At 45.3% G+C, this 19,953-nt stretch overlaps 1 protein-coding gene across 3 annotated transcripts in view; it reads left to right on the forward strand.

Moving 5' to 3' along the window:
* Nucleotides 1-19,953, forward strand: part of PSD (pleckstrin and Sec7 domain containing) — a 711,875-nt gene that overhangs the window by 409,384 nt on the left and 282,538 nt on the right. For all 3 annotated transcript variants that reach the window (XM_077454479.1, XM_077454482.1, XM_077454480.1), the window contains one exon: nt 14,089-14,201. In XM_077454479.1, coding sequence (XP_077310605.1) covers nt 14,089-14,201 — 113 coding nt within the window. The remainder of the gene's footprint in view (nt 1-14,088; nt 14,202-19,953) is intronic.

Raw genomic sequence — 19,953 nt, forward strand, 5'->3', positions numbered from 1 at the left:
GTCCCTTCACTTGAACAAAGGGGCTAAGCCCAACCCCTTAAAAACAACCCCACACCATTGTACCCCCTCCACCAAATGATTTTGACCAGTGCACAAAGCAAGGTCCATAAAGACATGGATGAGCAGCAAGTTTGGGATTTAGGAACTTGACTGGCCTGCACAGAGTCCCAACCTCAACCTGATAGAATGCCTTTGGGATGAATTAGAGTGGAGACTGCGAGCCAGGCCTTCTTGTCCACATCAGTGCCTGACCTCACAAATGCGCTTCTGGAAGAACGGTCAGACATTCCCATAGACACACTCCTAAACCTTGTGGACAGCCTTCTCAGAAGGGTTGAAGCTATTATAGCTGCAATGGGTGGGTCAACTCAATACTGAACCCTACGGACTGAGGCTGGGATGCCATTAAAGTTCATGTGCGTGTAAAGGCAGGCATCCCAATACTTTTGGTAGTATAGTGTAAATATACACAGGCACACACACACACTCTTATAAATGAATGTAAACAAACATTCTAAAATTTATTTTTAGTTCAGTAGGGAAGAAGTTGGTGTCAATAGGAAAGTGGATGGGGTCAGTTAGTAGAGCAGTGGGTGGTGTCAGTAGAGCAGTAGACAGCATCAGTAGTTTTTTTTTATATTTATTTATACATTTTATTATTATTTTTTTTTTTAATTTAATTTTTTTGTTGCTATTTTTTTTTTTTACTATTTTTATTAGGAGCCCCTTTGGGGGCTTTGGTAAAATATCAGGGGTATAAACAGACCCTTGATGGCTCATGTTTGAGACAATGAAAGGGACTGATGACAGAGATTCCCCAGTCTTTCTCTCTCTCTGCAGCCTCAGTGCTGAGCGGCTTTCTGTTCATTCACAAACTGAAGCATAGAAAACACAGTTTACAGTGAGTGATCAATACCAGTGGGGGGGGGGGGGATTATGCGCATCTGGCAAGCCCTGTGCACAAGCCTATGGGTTACATTACGATATTAATAAAAAAGCCTTCTTCAAATCCAAGTTGGCAGTGCTAGCCTCTGGATTTCTATCCTCAAAGGTTTGCATTAAAAACTCTAGCTCTAGCTAAAAACTTTCAGTTCCAAAGGGATGGATTTGAAACTCTCTTAGAATTTTATTCCTGTCTGTGTCATTACTAGTGAAATTTTCCCTGGTATACTGTTTTCGTGACAATAAGTAAAGGAAAATAAACTCAGAGGAAATAAAGATTAGCAAAAACGTGACAGCGGTTCTAACCCGCATGCCACAAAATTGTTTTTTTCATTGTATGTTTTGGGGCAAGAAAAGGAGGGAGCTCCCTCCCCCCCCTCACTGGGAGCACAGACTGCAATAAAAACCTGACCAAGATTCTAACACACAATGCTTTGTGAAAAACATAGATGATTTTTTTTTTTCATTCAAAAGCAGTCCATGAGCTTTAGTTAAGTGAGTATGCATAGGCATAGTCCTTCAAGGTCTACCTAAAAAAAAAAATTTAAATGTAATTTGAGTCCACCCCCATTTGTCTAAGACTGTAGACACAGCCAGAAAAATATATTTCACTGCACAAATACCAATATTTAAGTGGACACATCATCCGTGAATAAGCAACTTATTATTCATGGAAGTACATGATGGCCCTGGATGAGGCCTAACCAAAGATGATTTTAGCTTTCGAAGAGGAAAGAAATATAATGGCATTGTCCATGTACTGTGCTGTCTTTAAGAGGTAATAAATACCTGTGACTTTTACACTTGCACATTATCTAGCATGCATGCATTTAGTGTAGCTATGGCCAAAAACAAATGATATATTCATTTTCACATAGCATTTCAATTATTTTTAGCTTACTCCTATTTAGAACAATCTTGACATTTGATTAAAAAAAAAAGGAATTTTGAAGTATATTGAAGTACAATACAGGACACAGACTTAATATTCATAGACCATGAGTTATAGGTTGAAAGCTTCAGGTGATTGTACACTGGCAAAGCTTTCTCGGGACACTCCTCTTAGGCACCCTCCTATAAACTACCCCCCACACCTTGAGCTTTTTTAGCAAGCAATGTTGAGTAACATAGGAAAAGAGGGGAGGGTGTCCTGTGTCCTGTACTTTACTCCAAGTTATTAAATTTACAGGTAAGTCAAACTTCCTTTTATATTAATCATATAGGACCTAGACTTGATATTCATAGGTCCTGGGATGTGTCCCCAAGCAATGAATGAGAAAGGTGGGGAATAGGGATGAGCCGAACACCCCCCGGTTCGATTCGCACCAGAACTTTCGAACGGACCTAAAATTTTGTGCGAACTTTAGAACCCCATTGAAGTCTATGGGGCTCAAACGTTCGAAATAAAGCGTGTTCATTTTAATGGCTAATATGCAAGATATTGTCCTAAAAAGAGTTTAGGGACCTGGCTCCTGCCCCAGGGGACATGGGACAATGCCTAAAATGTTTTTAAAAACTGAAGTTTTTTCGGAAGCACTGATTTTAATGACGATTAAAGTGAAAAAAAAAGTGAAATATTCCTTTAAATATCGTGCCTGGGGGGTGTCTATAGAATTTTCGGTGGGAAAGGTGTCCAAGTCTGACCTTGCCCCTAGGTATTCCTGCACCATGTAAATCAGAAGCTGGCGATGGTTGCTGGAACCGATCATACCTTGGGGCTGGGGACTAAAAAATTGTCTGAACGCATCGGTCAGGCGGCCACCTTCCCCACCGCTCCTTCGGACCGATGCCTCAGCAACACGTTGTCCAGGACCAGGAGTTTGTAACCTCCCAGTCTCTGGGAACACGTTGCACGGACCTTTTTGAAAGGTCTCCCGGAGATGTCTCATCCTCTGCTCCCTCTGCGATGGCAAAATAAGGTCCGCAACCTTACCCTTGTACCGTGGATCAAGAAGAGTGGCCAGCCAGTAATGGTCCCTCTCCTTGATCCAAAGAATACGAGGATCCTTCCACAGGCTTTGCAGGATCAGGGAGGCCATGCAGCGTAGGTTAGCTGAGGCATTCGGTCCGGAGTCTTTTGGGTCACTAAGGACAACATGATCCGCAGCTACCTCCTCCCAGCCACGCACATGTCCACGGATTTCTTGGGACTGTAAATCATCCCTACAAGACTGCTGATGCTTAGTGCCAGGCTCCACCTCCATGCTGACACAATCATCCTCCTCCTCCTCCTCCTCGTCCTCTTCCTGTGTGATGGGTGGGACAGCGGGAACACTGTCTGGATAAAGGGGGCCTTGAGAGGCAAGTAAGTCCTCCTCTTCCTTCCTCTGTTCTGCCTCAAGTGCCCTGTCCATTATTCCACGCAGCGTATGCTCCAATAGGTGGACAAGAGGTACAGTGTCGCTGATGCATGCACTGTCGCTGCTCACCATCCTTGTGGCCTCCTCAAACGGTGACAGGACAGTGCATGCATCCCTGATCATGCCCCACTGGCGTGGTGAGAAAAAACCGAGCTCCCCTGACCTTGTCCTGATGCCGTAGTCGCACAGGTACTCTTTGATGGCCCTCTGCTGCATGTGCAGCCGCTGCAGCATGGCCAACGTTGAGTTCCACATGGTGGGCATGTCACATATAAGCGGTTCTTGGGCAGGTTCAACTCTTTTTGGAGCTCAGCCAGCCAAGCACAGGCATTAAATGATCTGCAGAAATGTACACAGACTTTCCTGGCCTGCTTCAGGACATCCTGTAGCCCGGGTACTTGCCCAAGAACCGCTGCACCACCAGGTTAAGGACGTGAGCCACACAGGGCACATGGGCCAGTTGTCCCTGTCGGAGGGCTGAGAGGAGGTTGGTGCCATTGTCGCAAACCACCAATCCTGGCTTAAGCTGGCGTGGCGTCAACCACCTCTCGGCCTGCCCCTGCAGAGCTGACAAAATATCTGCCCCAGTGTGGCTCCTGTCCCCCAAACAAACCAGCACAAGCACGGCATGGCATTGTTTTGCCTGCGTACTTGCGTAGCCCCTTCAACGCCTACGGAGCACCGCTGGTTCAGAGGACAGAGCACTGGAAGAGGCCATGGAGGAAGAAGAGGAGGGGGTGGAGGAGAGAGGTGTGTCACAACCAATAGTAGCATTTTGGAGGCGTGGTGGCGGAACAACCTCCAACACTACTGCACCTTGTCCTGCATCCTTCCCAGCTGCCAGAAGAGTGACCCAATGGGCAGTGAAAGACAGGTAACATCCCTGTTCATGCCTGCTGGACCATGAGTCAGCAGTAATATGCACCTTACCATGGACCGCCCTGTCCAGTGAGGCAAGGACATTGCCTTTCAAATGCCGGTAGAGAGCCGGAATCGCCTTCCGTGAGAAAAAGTGGCGCTTGGGGACCTGCCACTGAGGAACCGCACATTGCACAAACTCACGCAAGGGGGCCGAGTCTACCAACTGAAAAGGTAGCAGTTGAAGTGCTAGAAATTTAGCCAAGCTAGCATTGAACCGCTGGGCATGTGGATGGCTGGGAGTGAACTTCTACGGTCCAGCAGCTGGGGCAGGGAAATTTGCCTGCTACAATCGGACGTGGGTGTACTGCTAGCAGAGTGCCCGCAAGCACTTGGCTGTGACACACCTAATTCTACACCTTCATTCCTCTCAGCACAGGTTTCAGAGAGGACTGAAGGTCTAGTGGGGTTGGAGATCCCAGCTGATGAGGAGCAAAGAGAGGTGCGCTTTGTTCTTTGGTCTGGGTCTTTGAGGTAAGCTTGCCAACGAGCTGCATGGCAGGTCAACATATGTCTGGTCAAGCATGTGGTGCCCAAGCGGCTGATGTTTTGGCAACACGAGATACGCTTGAGACATATGTTGCAAAAAGCAGCGGTGCGATCTGATGCACTCGTCTCAAAAAAGGCCCATACCAAAGAACTTTTAGAATAACGCGCAGAGGCAGCGCCCTGCACAGGCGGACCTCTGCGGTGTGATTCAGTCGGTGTGCTGCCCCTAAGCTGGCCCCCAGAGGGCATCCTACCTCATTGGAGATGTGCCTCCTCCTCTCCTACCAGGCACCCACGTGGAGTCAGTGCCCTCATCATCCCCTACCTCTTCATCACTGGAGCAAACCTGGCAGTATGCTGCAGCTTGTGGAACATGACTGCTAGATTGCTGTCCTTCTTGAGCATTAGCTCTCTCTGCGCTCACGCTACTGCCTTCCTCTAGCTGAGTATCATCATCAGAGCCTACAAAACACTGGGCATCCTCCTGGAGCATGTACCCAACACTGTGCTCAAACAGTCCGGGGGACTCCTCAGGAGGACGTGGTGGGTCTAGGGAAGGAGTCACTGATGATGACATTGAGACGAGGGAAGAGGATGCGTTGGCAGCTGCTTTGCTAATACCCTGAGCCTGGGTGAGAGAGGATGAGAAGGATGAAGAAGGCTTGGTCATCCACTCTACCAAGTCGGCATGATGCAGCTCAACACATTCAGCTACCGAAAATAAGGACAAGCGTGTCCCATGGCCACGTGCTGATGACGATGCACCGTGTCCATGACCAGCACTGTTGTCTCTAGACAGAGAGCCTGCTTGCCCTCTTTTATTGTCTTGTGCCTGTCTGCCTCTCCTTGTTGGCCTTCCAGACATGGTAATGACCTGCAGGGAGATGGGAAAACCAGCAATTGGGTAGTGTATATTGTGCTGGAGGCACAAAACACCCAGTAACTCCTGCAGATGCCTTTATTATAGAACACCAGCAATAGGGGGCAGATACAGGTGTATATTGTGTTGTGTTGGAGGCACACAACACCCACTAACTCTTGCAGATGCCTTAATATAGAACACCAGCAATAAAGGGCAGATACAGGTGTATATTATGCTGTGCTGGAGGCACACAACACCCACTAACTCCTGCAGATGCCTTTATTATAGAACACCAGCAATAAAGGGTAGATATGGTCTATACTGTGCTGTGCTGGAGGCACACAACACCCACTAACTCCTGCAGATGCCTTCATTATAGAACACCAGCAATAAAGGGTAGATATAGGTGTATACTGTGCTGTGCTGGAGGCACACACCCCCCACTAACTCCTGCAAATGCCTTTATTATAGAACACCAGCAATAAAGGGTAGATACAGGTGTATACTGTGCTGTGCTGGAGGCACACAACACCCACTAACTCCTGCAGATGCCTTTATTATAGAACGCCAGCAATAAAGGGTAGATACAGGTGTATACTGTGCTGTGCTGGAGGCACACAACACCAACTAACTCCTGCAGATGGCTCAATTAGAGAAGAGCAATTTAGGTAGTGTGAGGGGTTAGCTCGGCAGCGGGTGTGTGTGACCCCCTGGATGGGTTCACAACACAAAATCAGGCACGGCAGACAGCGTTGTAGGTGGAAAAAAACAAAAGGTGCGGTTTATTTATGCTACATGCAGTGAAAAATATAACAAAAGAAAAACATGAAAATAAATCCTGATCAGCTTGACCTCTAATTACACACATAGATTCCCTGTCTAACAACTGAGTGCAGCCTTGTGCTGCATCAGTCCCTGTCTCTGTTGTAGAGGTTTGCCACACAGGCGTTAACTCACCGCACAGAACAGGTGTCACACTCCCCAGTCTATACAAACACAAAACTGGTTCCAGGATGGAGCATCTCCCTAAGCATGCTGTTTTTTTTTTGTAGAGGTCTTAATGAGCCCACTTACTTCAGCTGGGCTCATTAACTCTTCCCCTATATGACTCCCAGCACTCCCCTCTAGTTGTACAAGTCTGCATAAAGCCTGAATCTAGGGCATACATATTTTCCATTTTGGATACAACCAGGTGAATTTACCTGAGTGCTGCCACATACCCCCCCTCTTGTTTCAACCTTGGGGTTGTAAGACGAGCAGTCAGACACGCATGTATCCGAGACAAAGCATCCACATTCCCCATTTTAACACCAGGACGATGCTTAACTGTAAAGTTAAATTCCTGTAGGGCCAGGAGCCACCTATTTACCCTTCTATTGGTCTCCTTGTTTTGAGCCATCCACTTTAAAGGAGCGTAATCAGTCACCAGGTCAAAGTGCCTACCTAGCAGATAGTACCGAAGGGAATCTAGAGCCCACTTCACTGCTAAACATTCCTTCTCGATCGTGGCGTAATTTACCTCGTGGGACTTCAACTTCCTGCTGAGGTAAATGACTGGGTGCTCTTCCCGGCTCCAGACCTGGGATAACACTGCTCCTAACCCAACGTCTGATGCATCAGTTTGTACAACAAAGTCCTTAGAGAAGTCTGGTGAGTACAACACTGGCTGCCTACATGAGGCTGTTTTTAAGGACTGAAATGCTTCTTCAGCCTCTGGGGACCATTTAACCATGACAGACTCTTTCCCTTTTGTCAGTTTGGTGAGGGGCACAGCCTGAGAAGCAAAATGGGGAATGAATCGTCGATAATAGCCAGCGATTCCCAGAAAGGCTCGTACCTGTTTCTTGCTGTTGGGACGTGGCCAACTCTGTATGGCCTCGACTTTATTGACTTGGGGTTTTATCACCCCCCTCCCAATAGTGTACCCAAGATATTTGGCCTCCTCCTGTCCAATTGTGCACTTCTTTGGATTGGCTGTAAACCCAGCTTCCCGGATAGAGTCTAGGACTGCTTGTACTTTTGGCAAATGTGAGACCCAGTCTGTGCTATGGATAATCACATCATCCAGGTAAGCTGCAGCATATTTCTGATGCGGCCTCAGAATCTTATTTATTTTCCGCTGGAATGTTGCCGGTGCATTCTGTAACCCAAACGGCATTCTCTTATATTGGAATGCCCCATCTGGGGTTACAAACACAGTTTTCTCCTTGGCCGACTCGGCCAGGGGAATTTGCCAATACCCTTTGGTGAGATCAAGAGTTGTCATATATCGGGCTGTTCCCGGCGGGTCAATCAACTCATCTATACGCGGCATGGGGTAGGTGTCAAATTTTGTAACTTTATTCAATTGTCAAAAATCGTTACAAAACCGCCAGCTCCCATCAGGTTTGGGCACTAGTACGATAGGACTGGACCAGTCACTCTGGGACTCCTCTATCACACCCAATTCCAGCATCCTTTGAACCTCCCCACGTATTGCCTCCCGTCGGGCCTCTGGTATTCTATAAGGTTTTAGTTTTACCCTTTCTCCTGGCGGGGTGATAATGTCATGCTCTACGCCAGATGTTTGTCCCAGCAGCTCAGAGAAAATCTCTTTGTTACGAAGTACAAACTCTTTAACCTCCTGTTGGGGTTTCGATAAGGTGACTGCTATTCCAACCTTAGGAACTAAGCAACCAGACTGGGCTTGTGACAAAGTCTCTGCGACTAGGGATTCCCTATCCCTCCAGGCTTTCAGCAGATTGACGTGATAGATCTGTTCCGGCTTTCGCCTTCCTGGCTGTCTAACCCTGTAGTTCACCTCTCTAATTTTTTCAATTACTTCGTATGGACCTTGCCATTTGGCCAGAAATTTGCTTTCAACCTTAGGGACTAGCACCAAGACCCTATCCCCCGGGGAAAAAGTACGGGTCTTGGCCCCACGGTTGTACACTCTCTGCTGTGTTAACTGCACTTGGGTCAAATGTTCCTTCACGATTGGCATTACCTGTGCAATTCTATCTTGCATCAGGGCAGCATGCTCAATCACACTCCTGTGAGGAGAACTCTCATTTTCCCAAGTTTCCTTGGCGATATCCAGCAGCCCTCTTGGGTGTCTCCCATAGAGCAACTCGAAGGGTGAGAAACCTATGGAGGATTGGGGTACCTCCCTAATGGCAAACATCAGATAGGGTATTAGACAGTCCCAATTCTTTCCATCTCTGCCCACCACCTTCTTTAACATTTGTTTTAGGGTTTTGTTGAATCTTTCAACCAACCCATCTGTTTGGGGGTGATACACAGATGTACGCAATTGTGTCACTTTGAACAACTTGCATAGTTCTTTCATAACCCGGGACATAAAGGGTGTACCTTGGTCCGTAAGCAGTTCCTTACAAATACCCACGCGGCTAAAAACAAGAGATAGCTCTTTGGCTATGGTTTTGGCCGAGGTATTTCGAAGAGGAATTGCTTCCGGATAACGGGTGGCATAGTCCAATATAACCAAAATGTACTGATGCCCCCTAGCGGACTTCATTATCGGACCTACCAAATCCATTGTGATCCTCTCAAAGGGGACCTCAATGATAGGAAGAGGTACCAGCGGGTTACGGAAATGTGGCATAGGTGCCGACTTCTGACACACATGGCAGGAGGAACAATAATTTTCTGTTTCCTTCATGACCCCAGGCCAATAGAATCTCTGCAATACCCTCTCTCTGGTTTTCTCGGTCCCCAGATGACCTCCCAGAATGTGCCCATGGGCCAATTCTAACACCAACTTCCTGTAAGGTTTGGGCACCACAAGTTGCTCAATGGTTTCTTCTGCCCTTTGAGCCACTCAATACAGCAGGTCCCTTTCCATAGTGAAGTACGGGTAAGTGCAAGTCTTATCTGGGTTCACTAACTCGCCATCTATTTTCACCACATTTTCCCGTGCCTTTATTAGGGTGGGGTCTTTTAACTGTTCTGTGGCAAAATTTTCCCTGTGAACCTCAAGATCCGAAAACTCCACAGACGGCAGGTTTTCATCTGAGGATGTTGCACTCCAAGGGAAATTCAGGAGAGTCCTCACCACTTCCAGAGGAATTCTGGTCATCTTCCTGGTCTATAGGGGCACCAGTGGGGGGCTCAGGACAATCCCAGAGTTCCCAGAACTTTGGAAAATCCCTTCCCACAATAGCATCATGTGGTAAGTGAGACACTAACCCCACCTGATGAGAGAGGTTACCTTTGGGGGGTCTCAAAAAACACTAAAGTTACAGGATACTCTCGGGTGTCCCCATGCACACAAATAACAGCCACCTTGTTCTTCCCAGAGACCTCTGTAGTAACTAATTCAGCTTTTATCAATGTTACCAGGCTACCTGAATCCAGCAACACATCAACATTTCTACCATTAAAGAGGAAGTAAACCCTGATGAGTTTACTTCCTCTTTCATTCCCTGCAAAGGCAAAGCATAATGGATTACTATGCATCGCATAGTAGTCCATTATGTGTCACTTACCTGACACAGGAGCCAGCGAAGTCGCCGCTGTCCCCTGTAGTCCACCGCATCCATCTTCTTGGTGGGGTCTCGCAGCTCCGCCACTGTCATTCGGCGAAGCCGCGATGACGTCACTCCCGCGCATGCGCACGGGAGCCGACACGCGTGGCAGCTCCGTCGTTGAGAATGCCGCGCTCAGTGTGCCTGTGCGCCGCTGTCTACAGCGCATGCGCCGTAGACAGCGGTGCCTGTTTTCGGGCAAATATCTCCTAAACCATATAGGTTTAGGAGATATTTCTTGGACCTACAGGTAAGCCTTAATCTAGGCTTACCTGTAGGTCAAAGTGGTTTGTAAGGGTTTACAACCACTTTAATACACATTTTACATAAATGTTTCTCAGGTCCCCGAATGGCAGTGCATGCAACTGTCGCAAACAGCGACTGACGTCTCTCCCTTATAAAGTCACATTGCATAGGCTCATCCACAACTGGGCAATTGGCTGCAAAATGTCCCTCTTGCCGGCAGCGGAAGCAAACAATCTTTTTCGCTGCCTCTTGCAGCCTGGGCTTCCCGGGCTGCTCCCGCCAGACCTTAGGTAGAACTCCCACCCTCTCACTCTCTCCACCCTCACCCCTTGGAGTCATCTTACCCGCCACTGGGGATGATCTGGTCTTAGGGTGGAAAGTCCGTGAGTCCCTGAAAGGTGGTCAGGTTCTCTGTAGCCAAGTACCTCTCAACCAGATCCACAAGTTTATCTGCATTTTCTGGGTTTCCATCGCTTACCCATTTTTGGATGGCAGTAGGAAGAGCTCTCAGGAAACGATCCATAACAACACGTTCCACAATGTTTGGTGCGGTCAAAGTCTCTGGCTGCAGCCACTTCCTGCTCAGGTGAATGAGATCATATATTTGAGACCTAGGGGGTTTTCCAACCTGAAAAGTCCAATTATGCACACGCTGAGCTCGGACGGCCACTCTCCGTTGACGTCACTGCAATCAGTCGAGGCAGCGCGTCATCCCGACTTAAGAAGTCTGGATCCACCAGCTGCCTTGACTGATGGCAGTTTCAGTGAGCCCCTGAGACGGCCTCTCCCTACCCCTCCACAGCTCAGCGCTCCAATGAGCATGGAGGAGCAGAGCAGGAGAGATGCTGACTGACAGTAAGCAGCTCTCGGGGTGGTGAGCGAACCAAGCCATCGGCGGTGTTCGGTGGCTCTGTTCTCAATGCAGAGACGCCGGGGAACAGCTGCAGCAGGCAGAGGACTAGTCTTCAGCATTGCCTTTGGTCTCCCTGATAGTTTGCCCATTACTAACTTACTATGTCTTGTTCTGCACTTTATCCAGTGGAGGAAGCCAGCTTGCTAGAGGCAGTGCTTTGTTTCCTTATGTTAGAGCCTCCAGCAAGGAGAACATTGAGCAGCATAATAGTGATATCACTAAATCTTGTTAGAATAGCAGTCACATGCAACTGTGCCTTGGATTTCACACTGCAAATACAGTGTACAGCTATGAGGCTATAGGCACAGGAATACCTGGGCTCACTCACATATGTTTTTTAGAGTACTTAGGCATAATAACTAATAATGATTTCCAGATATGCTCTATAATATAGCAAATCCCCACTTTTTGAGTTCAGGTTCTCTTTTACAGGAAACAAATGGCAGATGTTAATAGGATCCAGAATCCAGGCAAACCTCTGGGTTTAAACCCCAATTCTGTACTGTTAACATTTGTTCTTTTTTAGTAACATGAACAATACATATATGTTCCATAAAAATTGAAAGCCTTGTTTGCAAGAGAAATTTGTCATAATGAGGCTTTTGTGGGTGCAATGAGGGAAAATTATAATTTTCTGAATGGCGTTTAGAGCATAGACCACAGGACATTAGCATGAAAAAAATTTTTTTTAAATTTTTTTATAATACTGGTGCTTATCTTCCAAAGGGATTGAAATTCTGCTCAACCAGTTTTGTTATTTGCATATTGCAAAGCTAAAGGCTTGCCATGTGTTCCTTGAACAAAGGGGGCTCAAGAAGAGGAAAAAAAGTTTATGTGGACACTTCTAGGCTTTTTTTTTTTTTTTTAAATGTATAGTAACTCTTCTAGGCTTTTTTTAAAATGTATAGTAACTATTAAGTTAATCGATTCAAATACTGATAGATAATACATTCCTTTAAAAAATGGCTGATTGATTCTCCTTTAGGCTGAGTTCACACTGTGTACACACGTGGCTCGCAGCAGGGGGTTTGTTGCCATCCCTGTTTTCCGTTTCAGGGACAAATCAGGCCTGACTTTTTGCCTGAATTTGGAACTGAAACTGAGCCAAAGACACACAGGACCCTTGTGCAATGCCCTCCGTGGCTGCCCCAGCTGGAAGGTCCCCCTCATCTTTAGATTGGAGGATGCAGCACCCATGGTTGCCAAAAAGAATGTCAAATTTCAATTTGTCTGACCACAGCACAGTTTTTCGCTTTGCAATAGACCATTTTAAATGAGCTTTGGCACAGAGAAGACAGCAATGTTTCTGAACCATGCTCAGATATGGCTTCTTCTGCAGACAGTGAGTTTTGGTAATCCTGAGCCCATGCAGTGATATCCATCACAGAATCATGCCTGTTGTTAATACAGTGCTGTCTGAGGGCCCACATATCAGTGGGCATCCAATTTTGTGTTTTGGCCCTGTCTCTTGCACACAGAGATTTCTCCAGATTCTTGTAATCTTTTGGTGATATGTCCTGTAGATGATGACATATTTAAAGTCTTTGCAATTTTATGTTCAAGAAAGCATTATTTTTAAATTGTGCAACAATTTCTAGACACATCTTTGAAACTCTGTACATCTTTACTTCTGAGACACTCTGACTCTGTAAGATGCTCTTTTTATCATATTACTAAACTTTTGGCAATTAACATAATTAGTTGAAAAATGTTCTTCCAGCTCTTCTTCCTTAGTACCACTTACTTTGCTAACTTTTTGTTGGCCTTTTCCAACTTTTTTGAAATGTGTTGTTGCCATCAATTTCATAATTACTTTTTTTTTCTTAAGGTACATTTTCTCAGTTTAAACATTTGATAGATTTTATTTTTTCTATTGTGATTAAAATATGGGTTTATGAGATTTGCAAATCTTTGCATTCTTTTTTTTATGTAGATTTTACATACGGTAGCTTCCCAACTTTTTTGGAGTGGAGTTGTAATTATTGGGAACTGAGGCAGTGAGGCCTCCCAGCCATAGTTTGTAGCTCCCTTCCTAGCAAATTTTAAATTTGGGTGTCTGCGCTGTGCATAGTATTCAGTTGCAGAGTTTGGGCATACTAGACATGCCCAAAAACATGTCATCGTTGTACACAGGGTGTGTCTAGTATGTCCAGTCCTTCCGCTGCAGTTTCCCCTGTCCCAGTACAATGCAATTAAGCTGTGATTAATCACAGCTGTATTGCAGAGAGTACACGGGGAAGGTCGGCAGCAGGAGCTGTCAAAAAAGAAAGCAGGTTTGCAATGTTTATCAACAACATTGCTCAGATGGAATACAGAAAGTTCTTGTTCATTAACATTTTACACCTTTTACATATATTTACACGTATTATGTGCAAAGTTGATAAAAATAATTATAAAAATAATTTTGCAATGTTTTGTACAAAAAAACATAAATTTAGTGTAATAAACAGGACAAATTACAGAATAAAATGCACACTTTATGTGCAGTAACACTATTTATGTTTAAACTAACACTGCCCATAAAAAATGCCTTTTTTTAGTTTTATTATGTTTAGTTGTCTAAGGATTGTAGGGGAGAATAATTATTGGCAGCAGAGGGAGAGCCTGGATCAAACTTCTTCCCGATAGCATAGGATAAGAACCTGTCCCATACTGCTGGAGCCCCCTAGAAATATAAGATGCCAGCAGGTTACTCAGCCTACCAGACCAAACATATACAATTTCTGACTATACTTCTGACCTTTCACAGTTGTTTCCTATTATTTAAATATTCTTGTATTGTAAAACTATAACGCAGTCTTTTTTTTTTTTTTTTTTTTTTTTACTTCCTAGGATGTTTTTGAAGGAGTTGGCTCTTATGGGTGAGACACAAGAGAGAGAGAGAATTTTGGCTCATTTTTCCCAACGATATCATCAGTGCAACACAAACAGTATTTCATCTGAAGGTCAGTATCTGTTAAATTGTAGATTTGATCATGAGAGATCATTGGGACATGAAAAGTTTTTTTTTGTCCATCAGTCTACTTACTGTAATCAAAAAGAATTACCAAGTGTCACCAGTGGATAATGCCAGGAGCCTAAAACAGACACAGTATTTAGGCTAGGTTCACACTGCTGCAATTCAACTTTGATCTGATTTTCAGTATGATTATTTAGTGCAACTTGAAAAGGATATTCGATGAGGCCAAGATTGTGCTCAAATTGCACCAGGAACCTTTTCCAAAATTGCACCATGCTGAGTTGCATTGATGTGAACAGACACCATCAAAAACTGATTTGCATTGTCATGCGATTCTGTGCAATTCAGGTTGCATCTGAAATCACAGTAGTGTGAATGGAGTCTTATCCTACTTATTTGTAAAGCAACAACATATTTTACAGAACTTTACAATACTGAACTTTTCATATCCATCTCTTTCCTTAAATTATCTTTCAAACTAATATAACTACAGTCACCCACTAGAGACACTTTGTGTAGAAGTCAACCAACTGGCATCACTGGTGATCACTGGTGAAAGGGTTAACTAGGGGCAATCAGGGGGTTAAAATCTTTATTATTAGGTAGTATATGGGGGTCCCTGACGCTATATAAAAACCTGATGGGGAACCTAAATAACTAAATAACTAACTGGCTATCCAGCATCACCAGTGACACTTATACGGTGATCGCTGGTGAAAGGGTTAACTCTAGGGGCAATCAGGGGGTTAAAACCTTTATTGGGTAGTATATGGGGGTACCTAATGCTATAAAAACCTGGCGGTGAACCTAAAAAAAAACTAGCTACCTAGAGGCACCAGTGACACTAATGCAGCAATCAGAAAAATGATTGCTTAGTGATACTGGCAAAAGGGGGTGAAAGAGTTACCTGGGGCAATCAGGGGGTTAAAACCTTTATTAGGTAATATATGGGGGTCCTGGACGCTATATAAAAACCTGGCGGGGAACCTAAATAACTAAATAACTAACTAGCTACCGATCAGAAAAACAATCGCTTAGTGACACTGGCAAAAGGGGGTGAAAGGGTTAACTTTAGGGGCAGTCAGGGGGTTAAACCTTTATTGAGGGGGGGGTAGGGGGCTACCCTGGACCTAACACTAACTGCCCTGACACTTTTTACTGTCACAACTGACACTAAATGCAGTGATCAGTAAATAAATGATCACTGCAATCAGTGACACTGTGACTGGGGGGGGGGGGGGGGGGGTGGTGATCGGGGGGGTGATTTGTGTGCCTATGTGTACCTACGTGTCAGTGTAGTGATTGGTGCACTTACTATGTCCTCTCCTCGCAGTCCGGTCAAAAAGACTGCCCCGAGGAGAGTGACATCACTTCCTCCCTGCCTGTGTTTACACTACACAGGCAGGGGAAGCTTCTCATTCGCTAGGAGCGATCGAGAGGGGATGGCCAGAAACCAACGGCCATCCCCTCATCCCGGATCGCTCCTGAAGCGAAACGGACTGCCGCAGCCAGCGGGAGGGGGTCCGATTGGACCCCCCACCCGCTGGAAGGCAAGCGCGCACGGGTACGTACTTGGGCACGTACATGCCATTCTGCCGACGTATATCTACATGCGGCGGTCCTTAAGTGGTTAACCGTGCCTTACTCAGTGTTTTCTCAACTTTTACCCACCTTTTTTCACTTTTTTCCTTCACCCACTCTGGAATTCTTGATAGAACCACCACGTCATAATATTTTTTGATGTCGGGGATTGCCAACCCCACGTGACTTTTATCCTGTGTTAGAATTTGGTAGGAGACCCTATGTTTTCTATTCTTCCAAACAAAATTCATCGTCAGTGCTTTTAATTTCCTGAGGTAATATTGTGGAAGGGGAACTGGGAGCATTTGAAACTTGTAGGTAATCTTGGGAAGTATGGTAATTTTTAGTGTGTTCACACGCCCTATCCATGAAAGAGGCCTGTTAAGTAGCTCTTTGCTTATGCTTTTGATTTCATCCAGCAAGGGGATATAGTTTACCTTGTATATCTTTTTCATGGAGTTCGCAAGCTTCACTCCTAGATATTTTAATTCTTTCCTCCATGGAAACCTGAATTCCTGCTGCATTTTTTTAACTTCATTTTTATTTAAGTTTATATTTAATATCTCTGATTTCGTTAAATTTATCTTGAAGTTCGAAATTTCCCCGTATTTAGCCAGGATCTTTAGTAGTTTAGGCATTGTGCTCCTGGGATGACTAACAAAGAATAAAACATCGTCTGCAAACGCGGCGAGTTTGTGATCCTCCTCTCCTATCTTTATTCCCCTTATTTCTGGGTCTTTTCTTATCGTGGAGAGTAGTGGCTCCAATGCCAACACAAAAAGAAGGGGGGACAGGGGGAAACCCTGTCGTGTCCCATTTTTAAGTTCAAAGGGTGCAGAAACCACCCTGTTTATCTTCACCCTTGCAGTTGGCTGGTGGTACAATGTTCTAATTCGCTGGACCATTTTTGGGCCAATCCCCATGGTTTCCAAGGTTTGAAACATGAATCCCCGGTCTCCCCTGTCGAACGCTTTTTCTGCTTCAATCGACAGGAATAGACCTGGGGACCCACCATCCCTAATTGCTTGTAAAATAAGCAGAGCTCTCACCCCATTGTCTTGTCCCTCCCTTCCTGTAACAAACCCAACCTGGTCCAGGTGTACCATGTGTTCAACAAGCCCCTTACTCTCCCTGCCATTACTTTAATGAATAACTTTGTATCTGTATTTAACAGGGATATTGGCCTGTAACTTGAGCACAGTGTACCTTCCTTTCCTTCTTTCTGGATTACCGCAATTGTTGCTTCCCTGCTCAGTTCGTACTCTTCTCCTAGGCCATTCATATATTCGCATAACTTAGGGATGAGAACCTCTTTAAACTTTTTATAATACAATGTTGTAAAGCCATCTGGGCCTGGGCTTTTGCCCAGGTGTGAGTCCCGCAACACTCCATTTATTTCCTCCTCTAGAATGGGGCCTTCCAGAATCTCCTTTTCACTTTCAGTGATTTTTGGCAAATCTGCATTATTCAAAAACATTTTTATTCTATCTCTTTTCCCTCCGTGAAGACCATCCTTATGTTCTACTGCATACAATGCCTTATAGTAGTCCCTAAAAGTTTCTGCTATTTCACTTGTTTTAAACGCTAGTTCTCCGTTTTTTGTTTGTATTTTTTCTATATAATTTATTGCTCTCTTCTTCTGGAGTATTCTAGCGAGGTGTTTACTGAGTTTATTGCCCCACAAGTATCTCTCCTTAGTAATTCTATTAAAGGTCTTTTTTGTTTCTTGCTCCAGGAGCTCTTTCAATTCGTCCCTTTTAATAACTATTATTTGAAATTTCTCTCTCTTGTAGTCCTGCCCGGATTTGTGTTCTTGTTCCGCTCTATACATTTCCTCAACTAGTTTATTAATTTTCTCTGATCTTTCTCTTTTTTTCTTGGCTCCCATCGGTATAAGTACCCCCCTAATATAGACTTTATGCGCTTCCCATAGTGTTGATCCTGCGATCCCTTCTGTGTGGTTAATTGAAAAGTACTGTTCAAGTTCTTCAGCTACTCTCCTACTATTTACCTCTTCCCGGAGCAACTCCTCATTTAATCGCCAATTCCCTCTGTGTCTTTGCGACCCCTGCACAACTAATTTCATACTTACTGGAGCATGATCTGATAAGGTGGTTACCTCTAATTTTGTTTTCTTAACATTTCCCAAGATATTATGCTCCACTAGTATGTAATCGATCCTCGAGTGTGTCTCGTGCACGGGGGAGTAAAACGTGTAGTCTAGTTGTCTAGGATGTTGATTCCTCCACACATCCACTAATTGACTCACGTGCATTTTTTTTTGATCTTCTTTAGCTGCACGTCCATCCTTCCCTGCACACGAGACGAACTATCTACTCTTGGCTCTAAGCAAATATTAAGGTCCCCCATCAGAATGACCAGGCCTCTCTTAATGTCTGTTAATTTATCTAGGATTCCTAGGAAGTAATTTATCTGGTTTTGATTAGGTGCGTATATATTTGCTAAAGTGCACTCCATTCCTCCTAGTATCCCCCTTAAGAACAGAAATCTGCCCTCTGGGTCCGACTTCCTCTCCTCCTACTTAAACTGTATTCTTCTTGCAAAGCCTATCGCTACCCCCCTTGCTCTTTTAGATATTGTGTCCCCATAATACCACGTAGGATGACTATTTGAATATAATTTCACTCTAGAAGTATGTGGAAGATGTGTCTCCTGAAGGTATGCTACATCCGCCCTATATCTTTTTAATTCTTTTAAAATCTTATGTCTCTTACTGGAAGTATTTAGAACCCTTACGTTATAGGTCATAAAGTTAATATCTGTCATTCCCTCTTATTTGAGCTTTTCTTTTAATGTCCTTCTCAGTACTCCTGCCCTCACTACTTCCCTTTCTTCTCTGCCGCCGGAGGTATCGATTTTCCCCTACCCCTCCCTCCCCAACCCTCTCCCCCTCTCCCCCTCCCCCCTACCCCCTCTTACCCATTCCCCCCCAACCGGCCCCAAATGGGCCATAGAGCTGTCCGAGGACCCGAATCTCGTGGCCCTCTCCAGCTCTCTCTATCTCGAGGTGGGGCTCAGGAATTGCGCCCCCCTGCCCCGTCGCCCCTCATGGGGGCACTGGGGCAGGGGCGCACCGGCCCCCGACCAGTCCCCCCTGTCAGCAACTCCCCCACCCCCCACGCTTTTTTTAAAGGTTGTTCTATACTTTCATCCCAGGAAGGGTCAAGTTCCACTCCCCCCCCCCCCATCCCGGGAGCTCGGGAACATGTATGTCTAGTATGTTACAGAACTTTCTCAAGTCCTCTGGGAATCTCTGCCTAGACGATCTCCCATCCTTAAATCCAATCTGGGTTTAGCTGGGAACTCCCACTTGTATTTTATATTTTGAGCCTGCATCTGAACTAGTAGGGGCTTCAGGAGTCATCTTCTTGCTAAAGTTTCTGGGGCCACGTCCGCAAAGATCTGGACCTCCTGCCCTTGATATTGTGGGGGGGATTTTCCTCTTAGTTTTAACCATATTTCCTCCTTATCTGCAAATGATTGAAATTGCACTATGATGTCCCTTGGTCTAGTGGTTCCTGTGTTTATCGTTTTCCCACGTGGTGGACTCTCTCTATCTGAGGAAAGCTACTTGGTTCTCTATCCAGTAGGGGGCTGACAATAGTTTTAATAATTTCCTTTAGATCTTCTCTTCTCTCCTCTATGACTGACCGGATCCTCAGGTTTTGCCTTCTACCCTGCATATCTTAAGACAGAAGACATGAATTGTCCGTTTACCTTGTCAAAGGCCTTTTCTGTGTTTGTGCCCAGGAATAGGAGGTGAACAAACCGTTAAAAACTTCACCTGTGTTGACTATTTAACTCTGATCCCCTCACCAGACATCTAGGTCTAGAGTTATTCTCCACTATGGACCCCCCCTGATGTGGAGAGTATTCCTGTGGGGGACAATGTGGGGGGTTCAGAATACATCCCCCATAACTAGTCCTGGTCACACCCCCCCCCTTTTCAGGAGCTCATGATCTCCCTGACTACCACAAAACATAATGCGCCTTGCAGGGGGGAAACCCCCCGAGGAGACAAAGTGGTTGTGTGAAGAGCAGCTGATGCTCCAGTGCAGGCGCACCTCCCATCAGATATTATGCACAGCGCTGCCAGGCACTGTGCATGAACAAAAACATTAAGGCTCAAAGTCCTT

Source organism: Lithobates pipiens, unplaced genomic scaffold, assembly GCF_037356315.1.
Source record: "Lithobates pipiens isolate NorthernLeopardFrog02 unplaced genomic scaffold, aLitPip1_a1.2 Scaffold_25, whole genome shotgun sequence".
Classification (NCBI taxonomy): Eukaryota; Metazoa; Chordata; class Amphibia; order Anura; family Ranidae; genus Lithobates; species Lithobates pipiens.